This window comes from Oncorhynchus mykiss, chromosome 21 (assembly GCF_013265735.2).
Source record: "Oncorhynchus mykiss isolate Arlee chromosome 21, USDA_OmykA_1.1, whole genome shotgun sequence".
Lineage (NCBI taxonomy): Eukaryota > Metazoa > Chordata > Actinopteri > Salmoniformes > Salmonidae > Oncorhynchus > Oncorhynchus mykiss.
The window spans coordinates 9,106,029-9,123,416 of record NC_048585.1 but is presented as its reverse complement, the minus strand read 5'-3'; the positions used below and the strand labels follow the sequence as shown (position 1 = coordinate 9,123,416).

At 47.0% G+C, this 17,388-nt stretch overlaps 2 protein-coding genes across 2 annotated transcripts in view; both read left to right on the top strand.

The window, feature by feature from the left end:
* Positions 1–11,704, top strand: part of LOC110512574 (receptor-type tyrosine-protein phosphatase O) — a 92,964-nt gene extending 81,260 nt beyond the window's left edge. The window contains exons 19-26 of the mRNA XM_036956784.1: positions 1,422–1,503; positions 1,611–1,701; positions 1,837–1,913; positions 5,411–5,668; positions 6,593–6,747; positions 7,609–7,744; positions 8,477–8,596; positions 11,568–11,704. Coding sequence (XP_036812679.1) covers positions 1,422–1,503; positions 1,611–1,701; positions 1,837–1,913; positions 5,411–5,668; positions 6,593–6,747; positions 7,609–7,744; positions 8,477–8,578 — 901 coding nt within the window. The 3' untranslated portion in view covers positions 8,579–8,596; positions 11,568–11,704. The remainder of the gene's footprint in view (positions 1–1,421; positions 1,504–1,610; positions 1,702–1,836; positions 1,914–5,410; positions 5,669–6,592; positions 6,748–7,608; positions 7,745–8,476; positions 8,597–11,567) is intronic.
* A 273-nt stretch (positions 11,705–11,977) lies between these two features.
* On the top strand, positions 11,978–16,509 carry LOC118942995 (serine-rich adhesin for platelets-like). Its single transcript, XM_036958459.1, has 3 exons — positions 11,978–12,034; positions 13,889–14,602; positions 16,444–16,509. The coding sequence occupies exons 1-3, from the start codon at positions 11,990–11,992 to the stop codon at positions 16,507–16,509; spliced, it is 825 nt and encodes a 274-aa protein (XP_036814354.1). The 5' UTR covers positions 11,978–11,989.
* The last annotated feature ends 879 nt before the right edge of the window (positions 16,510–17,388 follow it).

Sequence of the window (17,388 nt, the reverse complement as noted above, 5' to 3'; positions counted from 1 at the left end):
TGTGTGTTGTGTTTCAGCCCTGTCCATCTGGATGACTGTTCTGTGTGTTGTGTTTCAGCCCTGTCCATCTGGATGACTGTTCTGTGTGTTGTGTTTCAGCCATGTCCATCTGGATGACTGTTCTGTGTGTTGTGTTTCAGCCCTGTCCATCTGGATGACTGTTCTGTGTGTTGTGTTTCAGCCCTGTCCATCTGGATGACTGTTCTGTGTGTTGTGTTTCAGCCCTGTCCAGATGGATGACTGTTGTGTTTCAGCCCTGTCCAGATGGATGACTGTTCTGTGTGTTGTGTTTCAGCCCTGTCCAGATGGATGACTGTTCTGTGTGTTGTGTTTCAGCCCTGTCCAGATGGATGACTGTTCTGTGTGTTGTGTTTCAGCCCTGTCCAGATGGATGACTGTTCTGTGTGTTGTGTTTCAGCCCTGTCCATCTGGATGACTGTTCTGTGTGTTGTGTTTCAGCCCTGTCCAGATGGATGACTGTTCTGTGTGTTGTGTTTCAGCCCTGTCCAGCTGGATGAATGTTGTGTTTCAGCTCTGTCCAGATGGATGACTGTTCTGTGTGTTGTGTTTCAGCCCTGTCCATCTGGATGACTGTTCTGTGTGTTGTGTTTCAGCCCTGTCCAGATGGATGACTGTTCTGTGTGTTGTGTTTCAGCCCTGTCCAGCTGGATGAATGTTGTGTTTCAGCTCTGTCCAGATGGATGACTGTTCTGTGTGTTGTGTTTCAGCCCTGTCCATCTGGATGACTGTTCTGTGTGTTGTGTTTCAGCCCTGTCCAGATGGATGACTGTTCTGTGTGTTGTGTTTCAGCCCTGTCCAGCTGGATGAATGTTGTGTTTCAGCTCTGTCCAGATGGATGACTGTTCCGTGTGTTGTGTTTCAGCCCTGTCCATCTGGATGACTGTTCTGTGTGTTGTGTTTCAGCCCTGTCCAGATGGATGACTGTTGTGTTTCAGCCCTGTCCAGATGGATGACTGTTCTGTGTGTTGTGTTTCAGCCCTGTCCAGATGGATGACTGTTCTGTGTGTTGTGTTTCAGCCCTGTCCAGATGGATGACTGTTCTGTGTGTTGTGTTTCAGCCCTGTCCATCTGGATGACTGTTCTGTGTGTTGTGTTTCAGCCCTGTCCAGATGGATGACTGTTCTGTGTGTTGTGTTTCAGCCCTGTCCAGCTGGATGACTGTTGTGTTTCAGCCCTGTCCATCTGGATGACTGTTGTGTTTCAGCCCTGTCCAGATGGATGACTGTTCTGTGTGTTGTGTTTCAGCCCTGTCCAGATGGATGACTGTTCTGTGTGTTGTGTTTCAGCCCTGTCCATCTGGATGACTGTTCTGTGTGTTGTGTTTCAGCCCTGTCCAGATGGATGACTGTTGTGTTTCAGCCCTGTCCAGATGGATGACTGTTCCGTGTGTTGTGTTTCAGCCCTGTCCAGATGGATGACTTTGATGCGTACCTCAAAGACATGAGCAAAGACTCCGCCTACAAGTTCTCTCTGCAGTTTGAGGTAGTATTCTGATGACCTAATGATCATGTTAAAGCTGGATTAGATATTGTGTTTGAGTCGTCGCTCATGGCCTGTCATGTGTCTGTCATGTGTCTGTCATGTTGTAGGAGCTGAAGAGCGTAGGTCTGGATCTTTCCCATGATGCAGCAGACCTGCCTATCAACAGACCCAAGAACCGCTACACCAACATCCTGCCGTGTGAGTGACCGACAGGAAACAGTAGCAGACACTAAGCCATATATAACAGTATGCTTTAACAGGGTAGTTTATCTGTAGGAACAGACAAGAAACAGATCACTGATGAGTACTGAATAGAACCATGACTTTCCCCAGATGACTTCAGCAGAGTGAAGGTGATCTATTTACATAACGACGAGGGATCAGACTACATCAACGCCAACTACATACCAGTAAGTACCAGTACATACCAACTACATAACAGTAAGTACCAGTACATACCAACTACATAACAGTAAGTACCAGTACATACTAACCACATACCAGTAAGTACCAGTACATACCAACTACATAACAGTAAGTACCAGTACATACCAACTACATAACAGTAAGTACCAGTACATACCAACTACATACCAGTAAGTACCAGTACATACCAACTACATACCAGTTAGTACCAGTACATACCAACCACATACCAGTTAGTACCAGTACATACCAACTACATACCAGTTAGTACCAGTACATACCAACTACATACCAGTTAGTACCAGTACATACCAACTACATACCAGTTAGTACCAGTACATACCAACTACATACCAGTTAGTACCAGTACATACCAACTACATACCAGTAAGTACCAGTACATACCAACTACATACCAGTTAGTACCAGTACATACCATCTACATACCAGTTAGTACCAGTACATTCCAACTACATAACAGTAAGTACCAGTACATACCAACTACATACCAGTTAGTACCAGTACATACCATCTACATACCAGTTAGTACCAGTACATTCCAACTACATAACAGAAAGTACCAGTACATACCAACTACATACCAGTTAGTACCAGTACATACCATCTACATACCAGTTAGTACCAGTACATACCAACTATATACCAGTAAGTACCAGTACATACCAACTACATAACAGTAAGTACCAGTACATACCAACTACATACCAGTTAGTACCAGTACATACCATCTACATACCAGTTAGTACCAGTACATTCCAACTACATAACAGTAAGTACCAGTACAAACCAACTACATACCAGTAAGTACCAGTACATACCAACTACATAACAGTAAGTACCAGTACATACCAACTACATACCAGTTAGTACCAGTACATGCCATCTACATACCAGTTAGTACCACTACACACCAGCTACATACCAGTTAGTACCCATACATACCAACTACTTACCAGTACATACCATATACATACCAGTTAGTACCAGTACATACCATATACATACCAGTACATACCAACTACATACCAGTTAGTACCAGTACATACCATCTACATACCAGTTAGTACCAGTACATACCAACTACATACCAGTTAGTACCAGTACATACCATCTACATACCAGTACCTACCAACTACATACCAGTTAGTACCAGTACATACCAACTACATACCAGTTAGTACCACTACATACCATCTACATACCAGTTAGTACCAGTACATACCAACTACATACCAGTTAGTACCAGTACATACCATCTACATACCAGTACCTACCAACTACATACCAGTTAGTACCAGTACATACCATCTACATACCAGTATATACCAACTACATACCAGTTAGTATACCTACATACCATCTACATACCAGTTAGTTCCGGTATATACCAACTACATACCAGTCAGTACCAGTACATACCAACTACGTACCAGTACCTACCAACTACATACCAGTTAGTACCAGTACATACCAACTACATACCAGTTAGTTCCAGTACATACCAACTACATACCAGTTAGTACCAGTACATACCAACTACATACCAGTTAGTACCAGTACATACCAACTACATACCAGTTAGTACCAGTACCAGGGCCCTCTGCCTGAGACCTTAACCTCAACAGTAACCATAACCCTGGTTTTCTCCCTCTACAGGGTTATAAATCACCACCCAGGGCCCTCTGCCTGAGACCTTAACCTCAACAGTAACCATAACCCTGGTTTTCTCCCTCTACAGGGTTATACATCATCACCCAGGGCCCTCTGCCTGAGACCTTAACCTCAACAGTAACCATAACCCTGGTTTTCTCCCCCTCCAGGGTTATAAATCACCACCCAGGGCCCTCTGCCTGAGACCTGAACCTCAACAGTAACCATAACCCTGGTTTTCTCCCCCTCCAGGGTTATAAATCACCACCCAGGGCCCTCTGCCTGAGACCTTAACCTCAACAGTAACCATAACCCTGGTTTTCTCCCCCTACAGGGTTATAAATCACCACCCAGGGCCCTCTGCCTGAGACCTTAACCTCAACAGTAACCATAACCCTGGTTTTCTCCCCCTACAGGGTTATAAATCACCACCCAGGGCCCTCTGCCTGAGACCTGAACCTCAACAGTAACCATAACCCTGGTTTTCTCCCCCTCCAGGGTTATAAATCACCACCCAGGGCCCTCTGCCTGAGACCTTAACCTCAACAGTAACCATAACCCTGGTTTTCTCCCCCTCCAGGGTTATAAATCACCACCCAGGGCCCTCTGCCTGAGACCTGAACCTCAACAGTAACCATAACCCTGGTTTTCTCCCCCTCCAGGGTTATAAATCACCACCCAGGGCCCTCTGCCTGAGACCTGAACCTCAACAGTAACCATAACCCTGGTTTTCTCCCTATACAGGGTTATAAATCACCACCCAGGGCCCTCTGCCTGAGACCTTAACCTCAACAGTAACCATAACCCTGGTTTTCTCCCTATACAGGGTTATAAATCACCACCCAGGGCCCTCTGCCTGAGACCTTAACCTCAACAGTAACCATAACCCTGGTTTTCTCCCCCTCCAGGGTTATAAATCACCACCCAGGGCCCTCTGCCTGAGACCTTAACCTCAACAGTAACCATAACCCTGGTTTTCTCCCTCTACAGGGTTATAAATCATCACCCAGGGCCCTCTGCCTGAGACCTTAACCTCAACAGTAACCATAACCCTGGTTTTCTCCCCCTCCAGGGTTATAAATCACCACCCAGGGCCCTCTGCCTGAGACCTTAACCTCAACAGTAACCATAACCCTGGTTTTCTCCCTCTACAGGGTTATAAATCATCACCCAGGGCCCTCTGCCTGAGACCTTAACCTCAACAGTAACCATAACCCTGGGTTTCTCCCCCTCCAGGGTTATAAATCACCACCCAGGGCCCTCTGCCTGAGACCTGAACCTCAACAGTAACCATAACCCTGGTTTTCTCCCTCTACAGGGTTATAAATCATCACCCAGGGCCCTCTGCCTGAGACCTTAACCTCAACAGTAACCATAACCCTGGTTTTCTCCCCCTCCAGGGTTATAAATCATCACCCAGGCCCCTCTGCCTGAGACCTGAACCTCAACAGTAACCATAACCCTGGTTTTCTCCCCCTCCAGGGTTATAAATCATCACCCAGGGCCGTCTGCCTGAGACCTGAACCTCAACAGTAACCATAACCTTGGTTTTCTCCCCCTCCAGGGTTATAAATCACCACCCAGGGCCCTCTGCCTGAGACCTGAACCTCAACAGTAACCATAACCCTGGTTTTCTCCCTCTACAGGGTTATAAATCACCACCCAGGGCCCTCTGCCTGAGACCTGAACCTCAACAGTAACCATAACCCTGGTTTTATCCCTCTATAGGGTTACAAATCACCACCCAGGGCCCTCTGCCTGAGACCTGAACCTCAACAGTAACCATAACCCTGGTTGTCTCCCCCTCCAGGGTTATAAATCACCCAGAGAGTACATCGCTACCCAGGGTCCTCTGCCTGAGACGAGGAACGACTTCTGGAACATGATCCTGCAGCAGAAGAGCCACATCATTGTGATGCTGACGCAGTGTAACGAGAGGCGCAGGGTGAAGTGTGACCACTACTGGCCATTCACAGATGAGCCGGTGACCTACGGAGAGATCAGTGTTGAGATGCTGTCGGAGTCAGAATCACCAGAGTGGACCATAAGGAACTTCAGACTGGGATATGTGAGTGGATCTACAGCATCACATGACAAACAAACAACACTGATTTCAAAGTTTAGCAAACCAAACAACTCCAGTTGCACGAGAACTACTTTTAACAATTTACACTGAACATACAGTGCCTTGCGAAAGTATTCGGCCCCCTTGAACTTTGCGACCTTTTGCCACATTTCAGGCTTCAAACATAAAGATATAAAACTGTATTTTTTTGTGAAGAATCAACAACAAGTGGGACACAATCATGAAGTGGAACGACATTTATTGGATATTTCAAACTTTTTTAACAAATCAAAAACTGAAAAATTGGGGCGTGCAAAATTATTCAGCCCCCTTAAGTTAATACTTTGTAGCGCCACCTTTTGCTGTGATTACAGCTGTAAGTCGCTTGGGGTATGTCTCTATCAGTTTTGCACATCGAGAGACTGAAATTTTTTCCCATTCCTCCTTGCAAAACATCTCGAGCTCAGTGAGGTTGGATGGAGAGCATTTGTGAACAGCAGTTTTCAGTTCTTGCCACTCCAATACCTTGACTTTGTTGTCCTTAAGCCAATTTGCCACAACTTTGGAAGTATGCTTGGGGTTTTTGTCCATTTGGAAGACCCATTTAAGACCAAGCTTTAACTTCCTGGCTGATGTCTTAAGATGTTGCTTCAATATATCCACATAATTTTCCTTCCTCATGAAGCCATCTATTTTGTGAAGTGCACCAGTCCGTCCTGCAGCAAAGCACCCCCACAACATGATGCTGCCACCCCCGTGCTTCACGGTTGGGGTGGTGTTCTTCGGCTTGCAAGTCTCCCCCTTTTTAGGAGGTGGAGGTGGAGGAGGTGCCCTGCTGCTAGCTAGACCCGGATGGAGAGATCTGATGTATACTGATCCATCAGCCTTGTCTAACTGTCTGTCTTTCCGTGGTGTCTCCCCCTGCAGGCTGACGAGTCTCAGGACGTCCTCCATCTCAACTACACGTCCTGGCCGGACCACGGTGTCCCCACGGTCAACGCCATCGATAGCATCCTGCAGTTCGTACACATCGTCCGCCAGCAGGCCAACCGCACCAAAGAACCCATTGTGGTTCACTGCAGGTACGTACAGGGTCTACCAGGCTCAACCACAGGGGCCATGCTGTCAGGGACATGTTACTCAGACAGAGTTGTCTGAGAGCTCCCAAATGGAAGCCAGTAGTCCTTAGAGAAATAGCCTTCAGACAAAACTTCCAGTCCACATATGAAACCTAAATGGAAGCCAGTAGGCCTTAGAGAAACAACCTTCAGGCCAAACTTCCAGTCCACATATGAAACCCAAATGGAAGCCAGTAGGCCTTAGAGAAACAACCTTCAGGCCAAACTTCCAGTCCACATATGAAACCTAAATGGAAGCCAGTAGGCCTTAGAGAAACAACCTTCAGACCAATCTTTCAGTCTACACAGGTAGTAATCCACAAGGTAACTAACAATTAACAAAACAACTCTGTTTACTTTGAGAAGATTGTCACTTGTAAAGAATTGAGAAAACCAGGCCTTTTGAACTATAAACAGTTTCCTAGTAACAAACGTTTCTCTACAGTACACTCTTTCACTGCATTGATGAGAGGCAACCATGTTGTCTTCAGCTGTCAAGTCCTTTCCAACCAGTGCAGAGGCAACTGAGCCACTCAAACCATAGTGAGATGTCAGACGGTTATCAGAGGTTATTAATGAGTTGAGAGCTCTACAGTGCTGTGGTCTCCACTAACAGGATGTTGTGTTGTCTTCAGCTGTCAAGTCCTTTCCAACCAGTGCAGAGGCAACTGAGCCACTCAAACCATAGTGAGATGTCAGACGGTTATCAGAGGTTATTAATGAGTTGACAGCTCTACAGTGCCGTGTCTCTCCACAGTGCTGGTGTCTCTCCACTAACAGGATGTTGTGTCTCTCCACTAACAGGATGTTGTGTTGTCTCCACAGTGCTGGTGTGGGCCGGACAGGGACCTTCATCGCTCTGGACCGACTGATGCAGCACATCAGAGAACATGAGTATACTGACATCCTGGGTATGGTGTCTGAGATGAGGTCTCATCGACTCTCCATGGTCCAGACAGAGGTAAGAGACAGTCCCAGTGGGGGTTAGGGTTAGGATCTGAGATGAGGTCTCATCGACTCTCCATGGTCCAGACAGAGGTAAGAGACAGTCCCAGTGGGGTTTAGGGTTAGGATCTGAGATGAGATGAGGTCCCATCGACTCTCCATGGTCCAGACAGAGGTTAGACTCCTTTCCCCTCAGACCAAGGTACTGTAGGGCCCCATCTGGTCTATGGTCAGACTGTCTCCTTTCCCCTCAGACCGAGGTACTGTAGGGCCCCATCTGGTCTCTGGTCAGACTGTCTCCTTTCCCCTCAGACCGAGGTACTGTAGGGTCCCATCTGGTCTCTGGTCAGACTGTCTCCTTTCCCCTCAGACCGAGGTACTGTAGGGTCCCATCTGGTCTCTGGTCAGACTGTCTCCTTTCCCCTCAGACCGAGGTACTGTAGGGTCCCATCTGGTCTCTGGTCAGACTGTCTCCTTTCCCCTCAGACCGAGGTACTGTAGGGCCCCATCTGGTCTCTGGTCAGACTGTCTCCTTTCCCCTCAGACCGAGGTACTGTAGGGTCCCATCTGGTCTCTGGTCAGACTGTCTCCTTTCCCCTCAGACCGAGGTACTGTAGGGCCCCATCTGGTCTCTGGTCAGACTGTCTCCTTTCCCCTCAGAATAGGGTGCCATTTCAGACATACTTATGCACTGTCACTAAAACATTCTTCTGTTGACATTCTTCCTGTATGACGTCACTTCCTGTAGGAGCAGTACGTGTTCATCCACCAGTGTGTCCTGCTGATGTGGAAGAAGAAGACACAGTCCATCAGCAGTGATGTCATCTACGAGAACATCAGCAAGTCCTAGTGACGCCTCCTGCACAACGTAAGAATCTGTAGACACCCTGTGAATCTATAGGCACCCCTCTGAATCTATGGGCACCCCTCTGAATCTATAGACACCCCTCTGAATCTATAGACACCCCTCTGAATCTATAGACACCCTGTGAATCTATAGGCACCCCTCTGAATCTATGGGCACCCCTCTGAATATATAGACATCTCTCTGAATCTATAGCCACCCCTCTGAATCTATGGGCACCCCTCTGAATATATAGACACCCCTCTGAATCTATAGGCACCCCTCTGAATCTATAGCCACCCCTCTGAATCTATAGCCACCCTTCTGAATCTATAGCCACCCCTCTGAATCTATAGACACCCCTCTGAATCTATAGACACCCCTCTGAATATATAGACACCCCTCTGAATCTATAGACACCCCTCTGAATCTATAGCCACCCCTCTGAATCTATAGACACCCCTCTGAATCTATAGGCACCCCTCTGAATCTATAGCCACCCCTCTGAATCTATAGGCACCCCTCTGAATCTATGGGCACCCCTCTGAATATATAGACACCCCTCTGAATCTATAGGCACCCCTCTGAATCTATGGGCACCCCTCTGAATATATAGACACCCCTCTGAATCTATAGACACCCCTCTGAATCTATAGCCACCCCTCTGAATCTATAGACACCCCTCTGAATCTATAGGCACCCCTCTGAATCTATAGCCACCCCTCTGAATCTATAGGCACCCCTCTGAATCTATGGGCACCCCTCTGAATATATAGACACCCCTCTGAATCTATAGACACCCCTCTGAATCTATAGCCACCCCTGTGAATCTATAACCACCCCTCTGAATCTATAGCCACCCCTCTGAATCTATAGCCCTCCATCTGAATCAATAGCCACCCCTCTGAATCAATAGCCACCCCTCTGAATCAATAGCCACCCCTCTGAATCTATAGCCACCCCTCTGAATCTATAGACATCCCCTCTGAATCTATAGCCACCCCTCTGAATATATAGACATCTCTCTGAATCTATAGCCACCCCTCTGAATCTATGGGCACCCCTCTGAATATATAGACACCCCTCTGAATCTATAGGCACCCCTCTGAATCTATAGCCACCCCTCTGAATCTATAGCCACCCTTCTGAATCTATAGCCACCCCTCTGAATCTATAGACACCCCTCTGAATCTATAGACACCCCTCTGAATCTATAGGCACCCCTCTGAATCTATGGGCACCCCTCTGAATATATAGACACCCCTCTGAATCTATAGACACCCCTCTGAATCTATAGCCACCCCTCTGAATCTATAGACACCCCTCTGAATCTATAGGCACCCCTCTGAATCTATAGCCACCCCTCTGAATCTATAGGCACCCCTCTGAATCTATGGGCACCCCTCTGAATATATAGACACCCCTCTGAATCTATAGACACCCCTCTGAATCTATAGCCACCCCTGTGAATCTATAACCACCCCTCTGAATCTATAGCCACCCCTCTGAATCTATAGCCCTCCATCTGAATCAATAGCCACCCCTCTGAATCAATAGCCACCCCTCTGAATCAATAGCCACCCCTCTGAATCTATAGCCACCCCTCTGAATCTATAGACATCCCCTCTGAATCTATAGCCACCCCTCTGAATCTATAGCCACCTCTCTGAATCTATAGCCACCCCTCTGAATCTATAGCCACCCCTCTGAATCTATAGCCACCCCTCTGAATCTATAGCCACCCCTCTGAATCCATAGACATCCCCTCTGAATCTATAGCCACCCCTCTGAATATATAGCCACCCCTCTGAATGCATAGACATCCCCTCTGAATCTATAGCCACCCCTCTGAATCTATAGCCACCCCTCTGAATCTATAGCCACCCCTCTGAATCTATAACCACCCCTCTGAATCTATAACCACCCCTCTGAATCTATAACCACCCCTCTGAATCTATAGCCACCCCTCTGCATCTATAACCACCCCTCTGAATCCACAGCCACCCCTCTGAATCTATAGCCACCCCTCTGAAACTATAGCCACCCCTCTGAATCTATAGCCACCCCTCTGAATCCACAGCCACCCCTCTGAATCTATAGCCCCTCTCTCTGAATCTATAGCCACCCCTCTGAATCTATAGCCACCCCTCTGAATCTATAGCCACCCCTCTGAATCTATAGCCACCCCTCTGAACCTTCTCTGAATCACCTCTCTGTCATCAGATGGAGAGACTATATCTGAGCAGGTCCCTACACTAGCAGTTCTATACTAACCCCTCTGAATCACCTCTCTGTCATCAGATGGAGAGACTATATCTGAGCAGGTCCCTACACTAGCAGTTCTATACTAACCCCTCTGAATCACCTCTCTGTCATCAGAAGGAGAGACTATATCTGAGCAGGTCCCTACACTAGCAGTTCTATACTAACCCCTCTGAATCACCTCTCTGTCATCAGAAGGAGAGACTATATCTGAGCAGGTCCCTACACTAGCAGTTCTATACTAACCCCTCTGAATCACCTCTCTGTCATCAGAAGGAGAGACTATATCTGAGCAGGTCCCTACACTAGCAGTTCTATACTAACCCCTCTGAATCACCTCTCTTTCATCAGATGGAGAGACTATATCTGAGCAGGTCCCTACACTAGCAGTTCTATACTAACCCCTCTGAATCACCTCTCTGTCATCAGAAGGAGAGACTATATCTGAGCAGGTCCCTACACTAGCAGTTCTATACTAACCCCTCTGAATCACCTCTCTGTCATCAGAAGGAGAGACTATATCTGAGCAGGTCCCTACACTAGCAGTTCTATACTAACCCCTCTGAATCACCTCTCTGTCATCAGATGGAGAGACTATATCTGAGCAGGTCCCTACACTAGCAGTTCTATACTAACCCCTCTGAATCACCTCTATGTCATCAGAAGGAGAGACTATATCTGAGCAGGTCCCTACACTAGCAGTTCTATAATAACCCTGTTCTTCCTGTTGCAGGTCTTGACATCACTCAGACTCCCGTGCTTCAGACATCCGTTCTCTACCGAGACATGTTTCATCATTGATACAAAAAAAAATGAACCCAGAATGTTTGACTAATCTGACAACAACACAAGAAGAACAACATGAAGATGGATTAGAGTTTTAATTGGTGTTAGTTGTGTGGGATTGAACAGGGGTCTGAAGGAGGCTCGTTCACTGACTCAGACTGACCAGGAGTTCTGGCCCTATGAAGCTTGATGTTGTTTCTCCTCTTCAACCTTCAGCAGAACTACAACACAACTGACCGAGACATCAGGAACCAGGCTGGTTGGGACAGCAGCATGACCCCTCTGAGTGGTGAAACGTCTCTTATAAACCTTGTTTAGAGGGAGTGTGGACCCATCTTTCACACAGCAACTGAGTGGAACTGAACTGAAATGAGAGTGGTTCACATCTCAGACACCGTCTCCAACTGCAACAAGGTTCACATCTCAGACACCGTCTCCAACTGCAACAAGGTTCACATCTCAGACACCGTCTCCAGCTGCAACAAACTTCACATCTCAGACACCGTCTCCAACTGCAACAAGGTTCACATCTCAGACACCGTCTCCAACAAGGTTCACATCTCAGACACCGTCTCCAACTGCAACAAGGTTCACATCTCAGACACCGTCTCCAACTGCAACAAGGTTCACATCTCAGACACCGTCTCCAACAAGGTTCACATCTCAGACACCGTCTCCAACTGCAACAAGGTTCACATCTCAGACACCGTCTCCAACAAGGTTCACATCTCAGACACCGTCTCCAACTGCAACAAGGTTCACATCTCAGACACCGTCTCCAACTGCAACAAGGTTCACATCTCAGACACCGTCTCCAACAAGGTTCACATCTCAGACACCGTCTCCAACAAGGTTCACATCTCAGACACCGTCTCCAACAAGGTTCACATCTCAGACACCGTCTCCAACTGCAACAAGGTTCACATCTCAGACACCGTCTCCAACAAGGTTCACATCTCAGACACCGTCTCCAACAAGGTTCACATCTCAGACACCGTCTCCAACAAGGTTCACATCTCAGACACCGTCTCCAACTGCAACAAGGTTCACATCTCAGACACCGTCTCCAACAAGGTTCACATCTCAGACACCGTCTCCAACAAGGTTCACATCTCAGACACCGTCTCCAACAAGGTTCACATCTCAGACACCGTCTCCAACTGCAACAAGGTTCACATCTCAGACACCGTCTCCAACAAGGTTCACATCTCAGACACCGTCTCCAACAAGGTTCACATCTCAGACACCGTCTCCAACAAGGTTCACATCTCAGACACCGTCTCCAACAAGGTTCACATCTCAGACACCGTCTCCAACTGCAACAAGGTTCACATCTCAGACACCGTCTCCAACAAGGTTCACATCTCAGACACCGTCTCCAACTGCAACAAGGTTCACATCTCAGACACCGTCTCCAACAAGGTTCACATCTCAGACACCGTCTCCAACAAGGTTCACATCTCAGACACCGTCTCCAACTGCAACAAGGTTCACATCTCAGACACCGTCTCCAACATGGTTCACATCTCAGACACCGTCTCCAACAAGGTTCACATATCAGACACCGTCTCCAACAAGGTTCACATATCAGACACCGTCTCCAACAAGGTTCACATCTCAGACACCGTCTCCAACTGCAACAAGGTTCACATCTCAGACACCGTCTCCAACTGCAACAAGGTTCACATCTCAGACACCGTCTCCAACAAGGTTCACATCTCAGACACCGTCTCCAACAAGGTTCACATCTCAGACACCGTCTCCAACAAACTTCACATCTCAGACACCGCCTCCAACAAGGTTCACATCTCAGACACCGTCTCCAACAAACTTCACATCTCAGACACCGTCTCCAGCTGCAACAAGGTTCACATCTCAGACACCGTCTCCAACTGCAACAAGGTTCACATCTCAGACACCGTCTCCAACAAACTTCACATCTCAGACACCGCCTCCAACAAGGTTCACATCTCAGACACCGTCTCCAACAAACTTCACATCTCAGACACCGTCTCCAGCTGCAACAAGGTTCACATCTCAGACACCGTCTCCAACTGCAACAAGGTTCACATCTCAGACACCGTCTCCAACAAACTTCACATCTCAGACACCGTCTCCAGCTGCAACAAGGTTCACTCCTCAGACACCGTCTCCAACTGCAACAAACTTCACATCTCAGACACCGTCTCCAACTGCAACAAACTTCACATCTCAGACACCGTCTCCAACTGCAACAAACTTCACATCTCAGACACCGTCTCCAACAAGGTTCACATCTCAGACACCGTCTCCAACTGCAACAAACTTCACATATCAGACACCGTCTCCAACTGCAACAAACTTCACATATCAGACACCGTCTCCAACTGCAACAAACTTCACATCTCAGACACCGTCTCCAACTGCAACAAACTTCACATCTCAGACACCGTCTCCAACAAGGTTCACATCTCAGACACCGTCTCCAACTGCAACAAACTTCACATCTCAGACACCGTCTCCAACTGCAACAAACTTCACATCTCAGACCCCGTCTCCAACTGCAACAAACTTCACATCTCAGACACCGTCTCCAACAAGGTTCACATCTCAGACACCTTCTCCAACAAGGTTCACATCTCAGACACCGTCTCCAACTGCAACAAACTTCACATCTCAGACACCGTCTCCAACTGCAACAAGGTTCACATCTCAGACACCGTCTCCAACTGCAACAAGGTTCACATATCAGACACCGTCTCCAACTGCAACAAACTTCACATCTCAGACACCGTCTCCAACAAGGTTCACATATCAGACACCGTCTCCAACTGCAACAAGGTTCACATCTCAGACACCGTCTCCAACTGCAACAAGGTTCACATCTCAGACACCGTCTCCAACTGCAACAAACTTCACATCTCAGACACCGTCTCCAACTGCAACAAACTTCACATCTCAGACACCGTCTCCAACTGCAACAAACTTCACATCTCAGACACCGTCTCCAACAAGGTTCACATCTCAGACACCGTCTCCAACTGCAACAAACTTCACATATCAGACACCGTCTCCAACTGCAACAAACTTCACATATCAGACACCGTCTCCAACTGCAACAAACTTCACATCTCAGACACCGTCTCCAACTGCAACAAGGTTCACATATCAGACACCGTCTCCAACTGCAACAAGGTTCACATCTCAGACACCGTCTCCAACTGCAACAAACTTCACATCTCAGACACCGTCTCCAACTGCAACAAGGTTCACATCTCAGACACCGTCTCCAACAAGGTTCACATCTTGCTCTTGGAGGAAAGGCCTGTTACAGACAGGTTGCTCTTGGAGGAATGGCCTGTTACAGACAGGTTGCTCTTGGAGGAAAGGCCTGATACAGACAGATTGCTCTTGGAGGAAAGGCCTGATACAGACAGACTGCTCTTGGAGGAAAGGCCTGTTACAGACAGATTGCTCTTGGAGGAAAGGCCTGTTACAGACATGTTGCTCTTGGAGGAAAGGCCTGATACAGACAGATTGCTCTTGGAGCAAAGGCCTGATACAGACAGACTGCTCATGGAGGAAAGGCCTGTTACAGACAGGTTGCTCTTGGAGGAAAGGCCTGTTACAGACAGGTTGCTCTTGGAGGAAAGGCCTGTTACAGACAGATTGCTCTTAGAGGAAAGCCCTGTTACAGACAGACTGCTCTTGGAGGAAAGGCCTGATACAGACAGATTGCTCTTGGAGGAAAGGCCTGTTACAGACAGATTGCTCTTGGAGGAAAGACCTGTTACAAACAGGTTGCTCTTGGAGGAAAGGCCTGTTACAGACAGATTGCTCTTGGAGGAAAGGCCTGTTACAGACAGATTGCTCTTGGAGGAAAGACCTGTTACAAACAGGTTGCTCTTGGAGGAAAGGCCTGTTACAGACAGATTGCTCTTGGAGGAAAGGCCTGTTACAGACAGGTTGCTTTTGGAGGAAAGGCCTGTTACAGACAGATTGCTCTTGGAGGAAAGGCCTGATACAGACAGATTGCTCTTGGAGGAAAGACCTGTTACAGACAGGTTGCTCATGGAGGAAAGGCCTGTTACAGACAGATTGCTCTTGGAGGAAAGGCCTGTTACAGACAGATTGCTCTTGGAGGAAAGACCTGTTACAGACAGGTTGCTCATGGAGGAAAGGCCTGTTACAGACAGATTGCTCTTGGAGGAAAGGCCTGTTACAGACAGGTTGCTCTTGGAGGAAAGGCATGTTACAGACAGATTGCTCTTGGAGGAAAGGCCTGTTACAGACAGATTGCTCTTGGAGGAAAGGCCTGTTACAGACAGGTTGCTCTTGGAGGAAAGGCCTGTTACAGACAGACTGCTCTTGGAGGAAAGGCCTGTTACAGACAGATTGCTCTTGGAGGAAAGGCCTGTTACAGACAGGTTGCTCTTGGAGGAAAGGCCTGTTACAGACAGATTGCTCTTGGAGGAAAGGCCTGTTACAGACAGATTGCTCTTGGAGGAAAGGCCTGTTACAGACAGATTGCTCTTGGAGGAAAGGCCTGTTACAGACAGGTTGCTCTTGGAGGAAAGGCCTGTTACAGACAGGTTGCTCTTGGAGGAAAGGCCTATATCGTTTCAGCCGACTGCCAGCTTGTCAACATCACAGTACCATGACAAGACAAGGGTTGTGGAATATCAGTTTAGAAGCTAAAGATTGTGTTTATATTGGCTAGAGACTGTTCTAATATAGAGACTGTGTTTCTATTGGCTAGAAACTGTGGAATGCCAGTTTAGACTGTGGATCTATTGTTGTGCTTGCCCTGAGACCTTGGATTGGCTGTGGCCATTTGATGACAGGAGAGGAGAGCTGAGAGGAGAGAGAGACTACAGTGTTTCTGTCTGGTCCACATCACACTGCCCTGAGACTGATGATGCTGCTGCCTACTGTACTGTGGAGACATAACACACCTTGTCTGGTATAGAAATGGGGAGGTTTTAACTGTCATTGAAACCTCTTTACTGAAACAACAAGAGGGATGTTTTCTAGAAGATGGGGAGGTTTTAACTGTCATTTAAATCTCTTTACTGAAACGACAAGATGGGGAGGTTTTAACTGTCATTTAAACCTCTTTACTGAAACAAGAGGGATGTCTTCTAGAAGATGGGGAGGTTTTTAACTGTCATTGAAACCTCTTTACTGAAACAACAAGAGGGATGTTTTCTAGAAGATGGGGAGGTTTTAACTGTCATTTAAATATCTTTACTGAAACAACAAGATGGGGAGGTTTTAACTGTCATTTAAACCTCTTTACTGAAACAAGAGGGATGTCTTCTAGAAGATGGGGAGGTTTTTAACTGTCATTTAAACCTTTTTACTGAAACAACACGATGGGGAGGTTTTAACTGTCATTTAAACCTCTTTACTGAAACAAGAGGGATGTCTTCTTGAAGATGGGGAGGTTTTAAACTGTCATTTAAACCTCTGTACTGAAACAACAAGAGGGATGTTTTCTAGAAGTTGGGGAGGTTTTAACTGTTATTTAAATCTCTTTACTGAAACAACAAGAGGGATGTTTTCTAGAAGTTGGGGAGGTTTTAACTGTTATTTAAATCTCTTTACTGAAACAACACGATGGGGAGGTTTTAACTGTCATTTAAACCTCTTTACTGAAACAAGAGGGATGTCTTCTAGAAGATGGGGAGGTTTTAAACTGTCATTTAAACCTCTTTACTGAAACAACAAGAGGGATGTCTTCTTGAAGATGGGGAGGTTTTAAACTGTCATTTAAACCTCTTTACTGA